This window comes from Aquarana catesbeiana, linkage group LG06, assembly GCF_042186555.1.
Source record: "Aquarana catesbeiana isolate 2022-GZ linkage group LG06, ASM4218655v1, whole genome shotgun sequence".
In the NCBI taxonomy this organism is placed as follows: Eukaryota; Metazoa; Chordata; class Amphibia; order Anura; family Ranidae; genus Aquarana; species Aquarana catesbeiana.
In genome coordinates, this window is record NC_133329.1 from 336874403 (window position 1) to 336891733 (window position 17331).

At 40.8% G+C, this 17331-nt stretch overlaps 1 protein-coding gene across 3 annotated transcripts in view; it reads right to left on the reverse strand.

Annotated features, from left to right (window-relative positions):
• MAP3K20 (mitogen-activated protein kinase kinase kinase 20) overlaps nt 1-17331 on the reverse strand; it is a 274895-nt gene that overhangs the window by 65624 nt on the left and 191940 nt on the right. Inside the window, exon 12 of one of the 3 annotated variants that reach the window (XM_073633877.1) lies at nt 10622-11627. The exons of the other annotated variants lie outside the window; for them this stretch is intronic. Coding sequence (XP_073489978.1) covers nt 11298-11627 — 330 coding nt within the window. The 3' untranslated portion in view covers nt 10622-11297. Of the gene's footprint in view, nt 1-10621; nt 11628-17331 lie in introns of those variants that run through there. 3 annotated transcript variants of the gene reach the window in all.

The window sequence follows — 17331 nt, forward strand, 5'->3', positions numbered from 1 at the left end:
ACATTATCCTCCCTTGTCCTGATGTCCTCGTCTGGGGGGGTCAACGCTTATCTACATATGCCTGAACCGCTAAGGTCCTCTGTTATTTCCAAGAATTGCATTTTACTATGATTATCCAATTATGCATTCAGAAAAATAAAACACAGAATTGTGATCGCTGTCATTCCTATCAGCAGTGATAGATTTCCATTAAGTGGCGGTTAAAAATATATGTACGGTGCATTTTTGCATGGCATAAGTAGATGCATATGCTAAAAGCCGCGTGTTCAAAGTCCGTATCACGTCCCTGTTGCCACTCACTTCTAATTGCATGTAGATATCTAATAGCAAGAAATGTAACACTGAGGTCACATTTATCGGTTCTAATGGTTATCATTAAGCTAATATTATTTTTACTGTGGCCATCGAGGCCGATTTAATGGAAATTGAGGCTTCATGGAAATGTCCTACTACGTATCAAGGGGGGGGGGGGGGGGGGTTGACAAAAAAGAGAGCTCAACAATAAAAAGATGACATATTTAAAAAGAACTCTAGCAAGTGCCAATGCAACCCCATAGAAAAAAAGTCTTTAAATTAAATTGTAAAGAAGTGTTAATCCTTCCCATTCGAAATCTTTGCTATTTTGGGTCCACACTTGTGGAAGCCATTTTTTTTTTTACTAGAGACGAGTCAAGGTTTTTTTTCCTGTGCTTACTCTACAGAATGCAGTTGCTGAGAAAATATTCCTCCCTTATAAAGCCAGCAGCTGCAACAGATAATGTAATCTTCCTGCTGAATTGGCTAATATTCAAGCAGTGGCTGGCCCTGCAAGCACTGCCTGTCTCGCCCAAATTCATTTAAAAACTGACTGAGCCAGGTGGAAAATTTTCATCTGAACAGGGACTGCATCCTGTCAGAAGCAGTCACTGTTTGACCTCACCGTTGTATATACGCAACCGCAGGTACCATGGCTTCCTGAATAAAATAGCCGGCAGAGGAGATTCATATAAGCCTTATTATGTTAATGGAATTACAAAACTATTTTAAATCTGTGGAAATATGCACACTCATTAAAATAATACCTGATAATCTTGCTATAAGGGGTAATCCTAAAGTATTTTATTTAATGGGGTGATAACTCCCATTCATTCTCCTGTTTTGTCTCCTGTCACACACTACACAGCCGCACCGATATACATTGCATGGGCATGGTGCACTGTTGTCACCATCTAGGAGCGGTCCAGAGCAATGATGTACAGCTGATGCTGAGTGAGTTTCTCTGTAACATCATCGGAAGGCTGCATAATCTCTTCCAGGGTCTAGCGCAGCCTTCCAATGATGCGTTGCCAGGCCTGCCCCCCCCCCCCCCCCGGTAGTGAATGGGGTTATGTGCAGGGCTCCTGATGCCTCCTGGTATATAAATGACACAGTGTTGCGTTTAAGACCCCTTTCACACTGAGACATTTTTCAGGTGCTTTAGCACTAAAAATGCCACATCTGCACTTGGGCTTTCACACTGGAGTGGTGCGCTTGCAGGACGTTAGAAAACGTGCTGCAAGCAGCATCTTTGGGGCAGTTTGCGAGTGCTGTATACACTGCTCCTCCACCTCCCATACCCAATGGAACGCATGGGCAGCGCTGCCGAAGCCATACAGACCTGGCAGTGAAAGGGTTAAAAAGGTACCTGTCCCTCTTCACTGGAAAACACAAATACCACTGACTATTGGGGGTTGGCCTCACAAAGTAGAGGAAATCAGATGGAGGACTTGATACTCACAGCACAGCACAAACATGAAAAATATTCCAAGACCTGAGGGCCATAGAATATGTTTGTCCTCTCTGAAGAAGGTGCAGCTCTTTTTGCATCATAACTTCTCCAATGGAATTGCACAAAGCAGTCTTGAACCTCCTCTTCTCAGGTCCCCCGCCGACGCACCTGGCCCCTCCTCTCTGTCCAGTGGGAAGCCATTTCCCTTGGGAGCACTTGTCTGAGCCCCGCTGCTGCATCCATTGACACAGACAGTGGGACCCTGCCCCCCCCCCCCTGCTCCCCTGTCACTGGCTTTGAATAACAGCACTGGGAGCAAATGGCTCCTGGTGTCCCAGCAAAGTCAGAGAGACCCGGAAGTGAGGGGAAAGAAGAGCTGAAGATGTGTACAGTGCTGGATCCAATGAGGGCTCAGGTAAGTAAAAGGGGAGGGGCCAAAACCAATGCCTAAACATTTTTTACCTTAATGCAAGGAACGATTTAAAGTAAAAAACGTTTAGGCTTTAGAACCACTTTATTTAGTGAAAGCTGGGTGAATCTTGTGTGAAAACATTGATCAATACCTTAAGACTGTAGCCTAAAACATCTTTGGACTTTACTTTGAACACAGGCATGATTTTACATAATATTGGTGCACTAGACTCACCTTTCTTAATGCTGTTAGCTTGCACTACAGAAGTGATTACTATACTTTGTCTTACTCCCTGATTACATTTATTGTTCCGGCATTCCACTTCTGTCATTCAAACTAATCTGTGAGAATTGGATTTTGTGATGTCAGCAGGTGGTGATGTCAGAATGGAAAGTGGCAGGGGAACGATGGCTCCGCAGTTATATGTAGCTATGTATACAATAATTGCTCTTATGTGAAGTTTCATTTACATAGTCCAAGGTTACTTAATATGTACTCTTGAAAATGAAAAGATCATAGGGTCATAGACCATTACTTCCGTATTGCCATTGGCTCCAATTCCCATATATGTGATATATTCATTATAATGCGCCACGTTTAGCTGCCCTCTGCAGACAGTAATCCTTCTAATGACAGTAAATTGCTTTGTTCTGTAATACTGAAACCGTGGATAATCTTCTATTACTAATACAACCAGAATAAATATGCTCTCTTCAATTTTAAGCAATGTAAAAATTCATTAAGAGCATTGAAGCTGCCTGATTACAGAAATACAATGCTTAAATATCCTGTAATTCCTCTTAATACAGCATGACAGATCCGTGGATTGAAATGTGTTGATGAATCCCATTTTAACACGGATGGCTCAATATAAGACAATTGCTAGAGGAATGTATCAAAAGAACATAATCTGTATTGCCAGGACCTGCGGCTCTTAATTGCTGCGAAGCAGACAAGCTTAAAATATTGAATGTTATTATTGAACAAAACGTGAAAGGAATTAAAATAATTGTGATCAGTTATGGCCTTGTTCAGAACTTTCCTGCACTGATAATACGGAGTAGACAGACCGCAGACCCCATTTTATCACTGGTCACAGTTGCCTACCATTTATGCCAAACACAGAACAGTGCTTCCTTTAATCACCGCCCTATGCCATGGCAAACACAGTTTTTTTTTTTCCCAAAAAGGTTGCCACTCTGGGCAGAAAAAAAATGTTTCCTATCAGTGGAGTCCTCACATTGCTTATTAAGTCTAGAGGTAGAGGAAAGAGGTGTAATGCTTCTTTCAGAGTTGAAGTACTGCCTACCCCTCTGAAAAGAGGTCTGCAGTGGATTGCTATTAAGAGGGCAGTATAGCAGCAGCTGATAGGAATGCAGTAGGCTGCCACCTCCTCAACACCTGTTTTGTGTTATTTTTACTTTTATTTTTCAATTGCTAAATGGGCGTTTTACATTGCTGAACTGCTCTGCAAGTGTGAGCCAAGTTTTTGGCTCGTAGTTGCCACGTGGCCCCATTGAACTCAATAAGTTTGACAGGTAGCGTCACCTATCAAACCGAGTCAAAAATGCAGCAGCTGGGTAGGCGTGTGGGGGTTGGGCACTAAAACTGTAAGTCAGCTGCCTTTTTTTTTTTGCTCCCCAGCCACCCATTTGAAAGAGCCCTAATACTTACCTCTCTCCTCACTCCAGCAGGCTTCAACCATGCTGTACAAACAATCCCCTGAAGCCTCCTCTTTAAGGCATTCCAGACAGCGGCTGCACTCTGACATCATCACATACAATGAAAGATCAACAGTCCATGCATTGTAGGACAGTGAGGGCTTACCCACGACCTGGAGTGTCTGAGAGAAGGGAGCACTGAAAGTCTGCCAGGGGAGGAAGGAATAAGATAAGTGGTACAAATTTATAATTCCCTAGACTTTATTTTATTTTTTTTCATTTGTATTTCTACTTTTTTTTCTTGAGGACCTTAAAGCACTTAGAGGGTAAAACATCCAACCTGTAATAATAATAATAGATAGCTATATCTCATCAGTGTGCATAAACAAATAATAATAATATAAAAAGATGTCGCAAATAAACAATCAGTGAATAAATCGCATCATATCTTGAAGGTGAAGTTGGAGCAGTGGCTGCTAAAAAATTCTGGACAATAGAAGAAGGATCGGGGGTCACTTTCTTCTGTCGCACATTGTTGCAAGATATTCAGGATCGGGGAAGAAGAGTGGTGCTTGGACTCTGGGAATGTCTCTATGCAGTGAAGAAAGATCATCCGCACCCTAATTTATTGGCAGTTCTGGATGAGATCAGACAGAAAGGTGAGGGTTTGGTGGATCAGATTCTGTTGGATGAACTCGGACACTCCCTGACTCCGGAGCTGAAAGGATCTCCAGGAATCCCCAGTTACTCCAATACAGGACCTGGGAGCTGGCTCACCATCCGGATTGGCCACCCCCTTTGGAATCTTCGCTGAGGGATGGGACCTACCCCTTGTCATTAGGACCGCAAGGATAAAGTTCTACATCTATAGGACTATCCCCAAAAAAAGATCTTTGGTCAATGCGTTTGCCCCATTACCCTAAGGTAAGGGGCCACTTCTTACATATGTGTTTTGACACGAAGATGTGCACCTTGTGATCTACCTTGAGCACTGCACTGTTATTGCTGCATGCCAGGACGCTGCTACCACGTTTTAAAAAGAAGGACTTTTTTGCTGATACTCCTCACACTATTATTACCGTGCATGTTAGGATATTTTAATCACGCTAGATCTAATAGCTTTTACGTTATAACACCCGCTCAATTTTGGACACTTTATTACTGTTTGTGATTACACTGTTGCACATATGTCACTTTATGTGTTGTATGGTTGATTTACATTATGAGTCACTTTAGATTGCAATATGCACTTTATTATTATTAATTGTCATTGTATATTATTGTGAATTTATCTATAGATATGATGCGATTTATTCACTGATTGTTTATTTGCGACATCTTTTTATATTATTATTATTTGTTTATGCACACTGATGAGATATAGCTATCTATTATTATTATCACAGATGTTTATTATTATTTTCACTATTCAGAGCTGCTGCCTTATTTATTGAGAGTGCCTCCACGGTTGATATTATCACCCTCTAATTGGTACTAAATCTCTAATTGCACATCCTTATTTTATTATATTTTAGTTATTCAGCTAATTCACCCAGGACTAGCGCGGCACCACATAGTCTTATAATTATTTATTCACAGGGTTTGGTTTGTACCTGATTCGGTGCAGGCAGCTTTTCCAATTGGGCCCATTTTAGTTTACACCTGATAGCGCGGGAATAATTATATATATTAAAGCATCCAACCTGTTCGCACTCAGTTGAGCCAATTACCTTACCAGCATGTTTTTTTGGAGTGTGGGAGGAAACCTGAGAAAGCCAGGCAAGCATAGGAAGAACATGCAAACTCCATGCAAATATTGTTCTGGTTGGGTCTTAAAGATGACATCCATCCAAAAGGGAAGCTCTGCTTGTTCGCACCCTCCCCCCCACTGCCAAATTTGGCACTTTTTGAGGGGGAGGGGGGAGCACTTACCTGGTTTTGACATGTACCCGCTCCCACTTCCAGGTAAGATCGCTATGCAGCGATCTAGAACATTTCCGGCCCTGCCTCCTTCTCCCCGCTGCCTTCTGGGGCACACCGAGGTCCCAGAAGACAGCGAGACCATTCAGAAAGCACAGCATGACTAGCGCTTGTGTAATAGGAATTTTTTACAGACTGGAACTCCTCTTTAATGAGCCTTTGCAATGCAGAGAGGCCCCACTAAGTGTATTCTTTTTTTTTTTTAATTACCTCAGTTTAGCTCTAACTACACATTTATTAGTATGTAAACTAAACGTGTATCCAAAAGTAAGTTACTTTATTTTATTTATTTACTAGACATGTGCAATTCATTTCGTTCCGAATTAGTTTTTCAACGAAATTCGACAAATTCGTTAATTTGGAAATATTTGATTTAAAGAAAACCCGTTTAACAAATTTTTCCAAAATTCCGAAAATTTGAAAGTAAGAATGAAAATCCAAAATAACTAATAATAACTATTACTAACTATTAAATTATAGGTATTGGAATTTCATTTCAAATTTGTCTGTCCGTGAACTTAACGAATACGACTTTATCTGAAGTTACGAATTATCTGAAATAACGAATGCCGCATCCAAACGAATGGAACATAAATTAATAATAATAAAAATGTATTATTATTATTATTAAAAGAGAAGTATGGGTTTCCTTTTTTTTTTTTGCTTAATCCTAATCCATATGAACTGCTAGTATCTACAAATCTTTCCTCTCCTCCGAGAAGTGCCCCCTTTCTGTTAAAACAGAGTTAATTACCTGTGGGAGGGTTTACAGACTTTCATACAGCGTCATACTGACAATGGTCTGGCTCTGGAGTCTGGATCCACCCACTTTCCTGTCATCTTGCTTGATTGATGTTGGCTCTCTGCTCATTCCTGAGACTTCACACAACACACAGAGCAGCTCTCCCCCTCCCTCCTCTCCCCTCCCCCCTCCCTGTTGCAGACAGAACATCTAAGCACAAGTTCAGGAAAGCAGCAGACTTCAGTGAGTGTAGAAGTCACTGGCTGTGCTCTGTATATTATATTCTACTCTTCTGGTAAAATTATAATACAAAGAATACATTTTTGTGGCGGTGGGGATAGGGATGACATCTATGGCAGTGGTGAGGATAGGGATGACATCAGTCCACCACCACTGTTACTGATGTCATCCCTATCCTCACCACCGTTACTGATGTCATTCTTATCCCCACCACCACCCATTACTGATGTTTTCCCTATCCTCACCACAGCCATAACTGATGTCATCCCTAACCTTACCACCACCGTTACTTATGTAATCCCCATCCTCACCACCGATATCATCCCTAGCCTCACCACCACCATTACTGTCATCCCTATCCTCACCACCACCGTTACTGATGACATCCCTATCCCCACCACCACTGTACAATAAAGGAGACTCTGGGGACATATCCAGGGTCTAAACAGGGATATATCACTTTAGACGACAGGGAGTTGTGAGTATCCTTCTCCCCTGCAGACCTGCTATGTACTGTACACAGCCATGCTCTATACACATAGCACTGTGTTCATTTCAGAGAACAGACACAGGAAACAGGTTACTATGCTCCTTACTATGTCTCCTCTTCTGAAATAACACAGTGACTGTGTAGAGAGCTTACCTGTGTTCATTGCTGGACATGAGCCCCCTCCCCCCCCATTGGCTGGAGGAGAAGCCGACAGACTTGGAAAACCTCTGAGTGAGCGGGAAAGGGAATTTGAAAGGACACAGGAAAATCAAAGCCCAGGGGAGAGGTGTTGGCGTCTCACAGAGGAGAGCTTGTAGATAACAGCCAGAGAACTTCACTGCTTTTACATAGTTAGTAAGGTTGAATAAAGACACCAGTCCATCCAGTTCAACCTGAGTGAGTGTGGGTGCGTGTCTACAATTGTCTCTATTCCTGTACAGTGTGTCTCATTAAGATGCTCATCTATTATGTTATTATTTAAGGTACCCATATAGCGCCGTCAATTTACGCAGTGCTCCACACATACATTGCACACTCACATCGGTCCCTACCCTCAAGAAGCCCACAATCCAAGATCCCCAACTCACATTCATATACTAGGGACAATTTTTTAGACAGAAGCCAATTAACCTACCAGCATGTCTTTGGAGTGTGGGAGGAAACCGGAGCACCTGGAGGAAACCCATGCAGGCACAGGGAGAACATGCAAACTCCAGGCAGGTAGTGTCATGGTTGGGATTCAAACCAGCAACCCTTTTTACTGCTAGGCAAGAGTACTACCCACTACACCACTGTGCCGCTCTTTTGTCACGGCTGCTTCCGGGTTTTAGCTGGGGACGTCCTGCCATGGAAACAGAGGCACGTGAAGAACGTGCTTGTTCTAGATAGCAGCCTGGGTGTGCACCTCTTCACCAAACACACCCACATGTCCTCCAGAGGGAGGGAGTGAAGGAGTGGCTGGATTGTGGAGCTGTTTCCACCCCCTGCAAACATTTGAACTGAGAAAGAACCGTTAGAGGCCGATTCTGGAATCTTCAAAAGACTATTCTGCAAAAACTAAAGAGCTAAAGAAAGTAAGAAATGCAATGCAGGTATGAGGGTAGCATGTACTACCTATTTTTGCATTCCCATACTTCTCCTTTAATTTGTTACGTTCCATTCGTTTAGATACGGCATTTGGTATTTTGGATAATTCGTAACTTCGGATAAATTCGTATTCATTACATTCACTAACAGCCAAATTTGTAAGGAAATTACAATACCTATAATTTAATAGTTATTATTTCGGATTTTCGTTCTTACTCTTGTTCTTTCAAATTTCCGGACTTTAGAATTTTAGATTTTTACAAATCATCGAAATAACCGCATCTAAACGATTGGAACGTAACGAATTAGAATTTTTCCAAAGTTATGAGTTTATTTAAAATAATGAATTTCGATCATAATGAATGACCCAAAAAAAAAGGGGGAAAAAAAAAAAAAAAAACGAATTTTTTGGCAGTGCTTGTCTATAATTTGCCAAAATTAAATATACACCAAAACATCAACCACACATTAACATGGGTTAAAAAGACCGCATGGTGATCACCTGCACTATTATTACCATAATATTATGAATAGAATGTATGCAAGATGATTATTGCAATGTGGACATTTTTGATCAGGAGAGAGAAAAAGGCATTGTACGTTATATGTTTTTAACCTATGTCTATGTGTGGTTGTTGCTTTGGTGGTTTTAATTATGGTAAAATTAATAAAGTAACATGTTTTTGGATACAGTCCAGTGAGCTGTTGAAATAGTTTTCCTACTTTACCTTTTTATAAGTATTAATCCTCAAAAAACAACAAGAGCGTTTTTCATGTCACTGTACCAGTGACACCCCCCCCCCCATTATGTACATACAACCCATTTAGTATTTATATATGTGGGATTTGAGAGGCAATTTGACCTTGAGGGTCATAATAGTTTTTTTGTAAAATACATATATGTACATAGCTTGGAAAAGTGATTTGACAGGAAGGTTTTTATATGCCAGAAGAAGTAACTAATTGCCTCTAGCTATAGTACCTTGGCTATTTAATGACACCATGATTATAATCTTCCAGCACATATTTGGATGTACACAATCCAAAAGGCAGGGATTAAATATAAAACGTCCAGCAGAAACTGGTCATAAAGTTCCCAAATGCCACGGTCTACAATTCAAATGTTTTGCATGTTTTTCTTGGTTATAATAAGGCCTAATGCACACAGGGCGTTTTTCCTGACGCTTTGAGGAGCGTCAGGTGTGTTTTTATTTACAGCTTAAAAATGCCTCTCAGCCCTAAGCCACGTCAAACGTTTTTAAGCTGTAGTTACGTAATTTGGGAGTGGAAAAAGAGGGCAGTTTTATTTAAAAAACAAATGCTGCTAAACGATAATGTGGCTAAACCCAGTAATATGAAAATAGTTCATCTGCCACCCCACAGTGCCCACAGCTTATAAATCTTTTTACATTAAAATACTGCCACTATATACCCTTTTGGCTGATCTGTATACCACGGTCACATGATAAACCGCAGGGTCTGCCTGAATGCTGAGTGTTCAGGGAGGAGGTGTCCTCATGCTGTTATGGGAGGCGGATCATCCATCAATCAAGATGTGGCATCCCACCGACTGTGTTCTTTTTTAGTTACTGGGCATGGAAGAGGAGGGAGGGACTGGGCTGTCATTTAGGATCTGTATATATACATGCCCACATGTGTGATGTCATTATCTTGTGACTTGGCTAGCTCTGATCAACAAAGAAATGTTCTCTCCAGCAATAGAGACCAAACTGAGCATGTGCAGCAGTACTACCCTTACTGTGTGTTATCTGGCCTTGCCAGGAGAGACCCTGCAGGAGGGGGAGGATCTGTCCATACAGGATCAAAGGGCCTTTTTACACAATGCAGAGGATTAACCCCTTAAGTTCCTCAGTGAGTATAACAAGCATGCTATTCTGCACATACAGAAAGATTTTACTGTTGTGGGTTTAGTAACACTTTAAAGTGGAGCGCCAGACATTTTTTTTTTTTTAAATAGAGTGGCTGGTGGTTGAGGTTGGACTCACCCTCAGTTCTTGCTTCAGTGACAGTTGACCATTTGTAGAAACTTGAGAGGGAAGTCAAAATTTTACAGTTGTAGATGAAACAGGTGGTCAGGGAGAATTTACGGATAAGGATACCTGTTCTGGTCACAACTGGACATAAGCCCCCAGTGTGGACACAAATACCCAATAGGTCTAACCCTATTTAAAACTAGCTTTGTCTTTGGTTTCTATTTCATTTCTTGGTTTAATGTCCTTAGCACCCAGTATAACAAAGGCCCTTACATTTCTGCAAATATCTTTATTTATATATGGCTTATTTCAAGAATATTTAATAGTATGTACAATTCACAGACTATTCGTTTTTCCAACTATGCAAGTGTATTAGAAACACAAAGGCTACCCCCCTAAAAAGAATATCACAAAACTGATTAAATTCACCTTTGTCGGATCAATGTATCAGCATTGTTTTTTGGCGTCCATACCAGACAATAAATATATATTGTTCAATGCAGGTGTTATCAAAGCAACAGTCCTATCATGATAACAAATAGTCCAATTTCAGCAGGCTATTCATGTAAAGTAAATAAAACGGCAGAAAATTAAATCAAGTAAAAGTGTTGTGAACTAGGGGGTGTTTCCATACACAGTACAAATACATTTATACAATGGCAAAAAAAACTGTAAAAACCTTCAAAACCGGGCATCACAAACATTAACACAAATAATACTGAATGATATCTTTTTGTTCTCAGGAAATGACACAATTTGTTTCAAGTTCATAAACACAACTACATTAAAATGACGAATTCATGTTAAAATGACCTAGAAAGTGTGTCTACAATAGCAGATATATTACAAAGGTCAAACAATTTAGGCCTTGTGCTTCACACATGATATAAAGTTCAAAGAAAAAAAAAATCGTTTGGCTTCATTTCCTCAAATAGACTTGACTGTTCATTCGCTGCTATCATCTGACCAATCAAAATCATTGAAGCCGACAGCCATGTTGATCTTCTTTCCTTTCCTGACTGATGTGGTTTTGGAGGAGTTCTGCTTGGCTTGCATGTTTATTTGAATCCCAGAATGCAAGACGGGTCCCACATCGCCCATGTCGAACATATTCCCGAAGCCCTTCATCATGGCCTGCAGGCTTTTGTTCACGCCATCTACCTCTCCGTTACTGGTGGCTGTGATCTGACATGACATCTCAGCACTGTTTGACTCCTCTGTTTTAGATTCAAAGAAACACTTCTGAGAGAGCCTTGCAGTAACAGGAAAGTAAAGCTATTAAAAAGGAGGAAAGGACAGGCAAAAAAAAAGGAAAGTTAGAATCAATTTAAATCAAAGGATCTATAAAAAACTGGATTAGTTGGCAGTAAATGGAAAGTAAAATGATTAGTGATTTAAAACATGTAAGCCAAGTAGCACTTGATCAGAGCCAACCCTTTTATCGTGTATGTGTGTGTGTAATTTTTTTTTTTTTTGTCATTTCAGAGGTGATTTTGGAAGAGAAGAAAAGAAAGCTTTGATTATATATATATATATATATATATATATATACACACACACACACACACACACACATACATACATACATACATACATATAAGAAGTATAGAGTGTAAATAAAATGAAAAAAAAAAAAAATAATCAAAGAGGTCCTGCCTCATGATCATTACTTTAGAAGTTTTAAGCAATACCCAGCAGTCAATAATGGCCCAGCTTATCCAAACACAATTTTTATGTGTCAAGTATTAACAGTTGAAGCTTCATAATTTCCAACTCCCCATCTGGGACTTTTAGGGCTCATGTACACACAGATTAGGTTGACCGCCGGTCATGGGAAACCACAAAACTTGGCAAAATCACACCGACAGTAAAAACATTCGTATCCTGAACGTGATTCTTCCAAGTTTAGGAGAGGGAGTTTGAATCTACCCTAACCGCAGCAGCTTCAAAACTCTTGTAAAAGCCTATGTGTGCATGGACATTAAAAGGCAAATCCACTTTGCACTGCAAGTGCACTTGGAAGTGCAGTGGCTGTAGATCCGAGGGGGACATGCAAGGAAAATAAAAAACAGCCTTTTTGCTTGTACATGATTGGATGATAAAATCAGCAGAGCTTCCCCTCTTTTCAGATCTTCCCCTCAGATCTAAAGCAACTGCACTTCCAAGTGCACTTGTAGTGCAAAGTGGATTTGCCTTTAGAAAATAAACCCCATAGGCTTTTATAAAGTTGAGTTTAGGAGCTGTGGCAAAAAAAGAATGCCAAAAGCTCCTAAACTCAAGTTTAGACGCTATAGTGTACATGAGCCCTAAGGCTGATGTCACACAGTTAATTTGACTTAGCACCACACTGCCAGCTGCAGAATCACCTAGAAGAGGCTTCCACTTATCTCTATGAAAATGCTCCATTGTTGGTCTGGAGCTCAGCTGAGTCTCCTTCACTAGTGACATCTTGCTGGTCTGGTTAGTGAGAAAGTAATTGCATTACAATAGTAGTAAATTAGGGATCCAGTCACTGGGGAGTTGCAGTCAGTGACAGTATTCCTGTGCGTGTTCAGTATTTGAACCCCTGTCTGGAAAATATGCTTGCCTTCTGTCTAGTGAAACACCAGGCAGTAAGTGAGGGGAAATCCTCTAATGGAGCCCCGAATAGGAGTCTAAGTTCTAATCCTTCACCGCTGTAAGTAAAAACTAAAATAGCTTTGGCTGGACATACATTATCTCACAAAAGTGAGTACACCCCTCACATTTTTGTAACTATTTTAGTATATCTTTTCATGTGACAACACTGAAGAAATGACACTTTGCTACAATGTAAAGTAGTGAGCGTACAGCTTGTATAACAGTGTAAATTTGCTGCCCCCTCAAAATAACTCAACACACAGCCATTAATGTCTAAACCGCTGGCAACAAAAGTGAGTACACCCCTAAGTGAAAATGTCCAAATTGGGCCCAATTAACCATTTTCCCTCCACAGTGTCATGGGACTCATTAGTGTTACAAGGTCTCAGGTGTGAATGCGGAGCAGGTGTGTTAAATTTGTTGTTATCGCTCTCACTCTCTCATACTGGTCACTGGAAGTTCAACATGGCACCTCATGGCAAAGAACTCTGAGGATCTGAAAAAAAAGAATTGTTGCTCTACATAAAGATGGCCTAGGCTATAAGAAGATTGCCAAGACCCTGAAACCTAGCTGCAGCACTGTGGCCTCAGAACAGGCCTCGCCATGGTCGACCGAAGAAGTTTTGTGCACATACTCACCGTCATATCCAGCGGTTGTCTTTGGGAAATAGATGTATGAGTGCTGCCAGCATTGCTGCAGAGGTTGAGGGGGGTCAGCATGTCAGTGGTCAGACATACGCCACACACTGCATCAAATTTGTCTGCATGGGTGTCGCCCCAGAAGGAAGCCTCTTCTAAAGATGATGAACAAGAAAGCCCGAAAACTGTTTGCTGAAGACAAGCAGACTAAGGACATGGATTACTGGAACCATGTCCTGTGGTCTGATGAGACCAAGATAAACCTATTTGATTCAGATGATATCAAGCGTGAGTGGTGGCAACCAGGTGAGGAGTACAAAGACAAGTGTGTCTTGCCTATAGTCAAGCATGGTGGTGGGAGTGTCATGGTCTGGAGCTGCATGAGTGCTGCCGATACCGGGGAGCTACAGTTCATTGAGGGAACCATGAATGCCAACATGTATTGTGACATACTCAAGCAGAGCATGATCCCCTCCCTTCGGAGACTGGGCAGCAGGGCAGTATTCCAACATGATAACGACCCCAAACACACCTCCAAGACAATCACTGCCTTGCTAAAGAAGCCAAGAGTAAAGGTGATGGACTGGCCAAGCATGTCTCCAGACCTAAACCCTAATGAGCATCTGCGGGGCATCCTCAAATGGAAGCTGGATGAGCGCAAGGTCTCTAACATCCACCAGCTCCATGATGTCGTCATGGAGGAGTGGAAGAGAACTCCAGTGGTAACCTGTGAAGCTCTGGTGGAATCCATGCCCAAGAGGGTTAAGGCTGTGCTGGAAAATAATGGATATTTTTACTTAGGGGTGTATTCACTTTTGTTGCCAGCGTTTTCAACATTAATGACTGTGTGTTGAGTTATTTTGAGGGGACAGCAAATTTACACTGTTATACAAGCTGTATACTCACTACCTTACTTTGCAGGAAAGTGTCATTTCTTCAGTGTTGTCACATGAAAAGATATAATAAAATGTTTACAAAAATGTGAAGGGTGTACTCACTTTTGTGAGATACTGTACATAACCTTTAATTGAGGAATAAATCTATCAATGGGTCGCGCTTCAGACTTTTAAACACTGCTGCCCCCCTATGTAGGTAGGGAACACCTCAGTGTTACCCCAAAGAGGTTAAAATCAGAATATAGGGGATGGCGCTGTGTAAAACAAAGAGTGTGAAAGTGAGTGTTTTTAAAGTGACAAGTGCTTTGGTGCGTGATACAATCCTACTTAAATAGAAAAATTAAATAATAAAATATAAAAAATAAATGATATAAAGATAAATTATATAAAAATAAAAATGTGAATGGACCAAAAACTAATATATATTGTAAAGTGATATATCCTTATTAAAATTCAAGTGACTATATTCCTAATACATTAATATATATATTGAGCAACCACAATCCTTATTTTTCTAAATAGTAAGACATGTGTTAATCAACTGCAAAGTGACAGGTGTTAAAGCTGAGAAGGTTTAGTAGTGCACCACACACTACAATTATGTGAAAAACCGTTGAAAATTAAAACCAGTCCATAAAGCAAGTGTATCAAAAAATGTGTATCAGAGATATATCAAAAATATATATATATAAAAATATAAAAATGTGTATCAAAAATTATGTGAAAATATATGTAGTCCCAAATAGTTCATCTAGTGATACAATATACAGTGCAATAGCGCATTTCCCCAAAAGATTCTTCTTTATCAATGGAGATCCATGCAATACTTTTAGCAATTTCCCCCCCAATCTGATTGCACTCACCGGAGCTCCCTGCCCCTGCAGGGGTATGAGCGTGTGATGTCTGCCTTTAATCGCTCCGATCCCACCGGTGCCAGTATCCTTCCACTTAGCCCAGTTCAGGTGAACCACTCGTTGAGGAGGGGAGGGGGACTCAATGCCCCTTACTGCAGCACATATCCCAACCAGGCATCCACTTGCATGTGTTAGATAAAAAATAAAAATAGCTTCATAGCGTAACTTTGTTGGTAATTGTAATTTTTATTTTTATTCTGTAATGCAGTCCAACAATACGACTGAATCCACTTGAGCCAAATAAAAGGTTTAGAAATAAACGTTAAATAAAAGGAGAGGGAGCTCACAGGCTCACTAACTCTCCACACAGTCCGGGGACGCATCGCTGTTGGAAAACTACCGCTTGCGTTCCACCGGTCTGGTTCCCGGAACCACAATACGCGGAAGTGAGGTTGTACGTGCCAAGATAGTCCCGCCTTACGCGTTTCGTCATACGGACGTCATCAGAGGCGCTGAACCCACCGGTGCCAGTATCCTTCCACTTAGCCCTGAACTGGGCTAAGTGGAAGGATACTGGCACCGGTGGGATCGGAGCGATTAAAGGCAGACATCACACGCTCATACCCCTGCAGGGGCAGGGAGCTCCGGTGAGTGCAATCAGATTGGGGGGAAATTGCTAAAAGTATTGCATGGATCTCCATTGATAAAGAAGAATCTTTTTGGGAAATGCGCTATTGCACTGTATATTATGGACTGGTTTTAATTTTCAACGGTTTTTCACATAATTGTAGTGTGTGTGGTGCACTACCAAACCTTCTCAGCTTTAACACCTGTCACTTTGCAGTTGATTAACACATGTCTTACTATTTAGAAAAATAAGGATTGTGGTTGCTCAATATATATATTAATGTATTAGGAATATAGTCACTTGAATTTTAATAAGGATTTATCACTTTACAATATATATTAGTTTTTGGTCCATTCACATTTTTATTTTTATATAATTTATCTTTATATCATTTATTTTTTATATTTTATTATTTAATTTTTCTATTTAAGTAGGATTGTATCACGCACCAAAGCACTTGTCACTTTAAAAACACTCACTTTCACACTCTTTGTTTTACACAGCGCCATCCCCTATATTCTGATTTTAACCTTTAATTGAGGAATGGTTGATAACGATTTTAGAGAAAAAACAATGGAACATCACTGTAAAGACCTGCCCATGCACTGCTCCAAGGGTAATAATTAGAACTGTGCAATCCCCTAAAAGCAAAGTGACAACTACCTCAAATATGCTATACATCTTGAATGCATGTATTGTGAAAGCAGATGCAGTACTTTGCTTAGTGCACATAAGCATTCACATAAGCCCCTGCTCATCAAACTAGCTGACAGTTGAATCCCCCAACTAATCGTGGTAGTTTGACCGACTACCCCTAACAAACAGGCTAACCACTATGACACCATACTGCAAGAGCACTGTTGTCAGCTACACTTGAAGAGAATTTGTCAGTTTGCCCATAATGGACAAAGTGACATGGCCTCTTACTTGTCTACGTCCCTACCAACTTATACTAAACTTCAGGGTGCTCCAACGCCACATCACTTTTTTGTTGCAGATATTCAGTGCTTCTAGTTATGGCTGAGAATGTGAGTTTCTTCTAGGGTGCAGTGCTCAGGGCTGAGTGGCCAATGACCAAGCCCAAACACTGTCACCTGGTGTGGGCAATGTCATACTCCTTGTTTAAACTCCGACACTAAGGTTACACATACAGTATGTAGACTCAATGAGTGACAGGGAAGCACAGGGGAGGTTAGAAGTGGCTTGGTGAATGGAATAGTAAAATACTTTGATGCTTTGCCTTAAATGGGAAAATGACTGAGTCTCTTCAAAGTGTACGTATACGTAAATAATAACATAAAACTCAGTTAATGCTGCTGAGAGCCTGAGACAGCTGCTCCTGC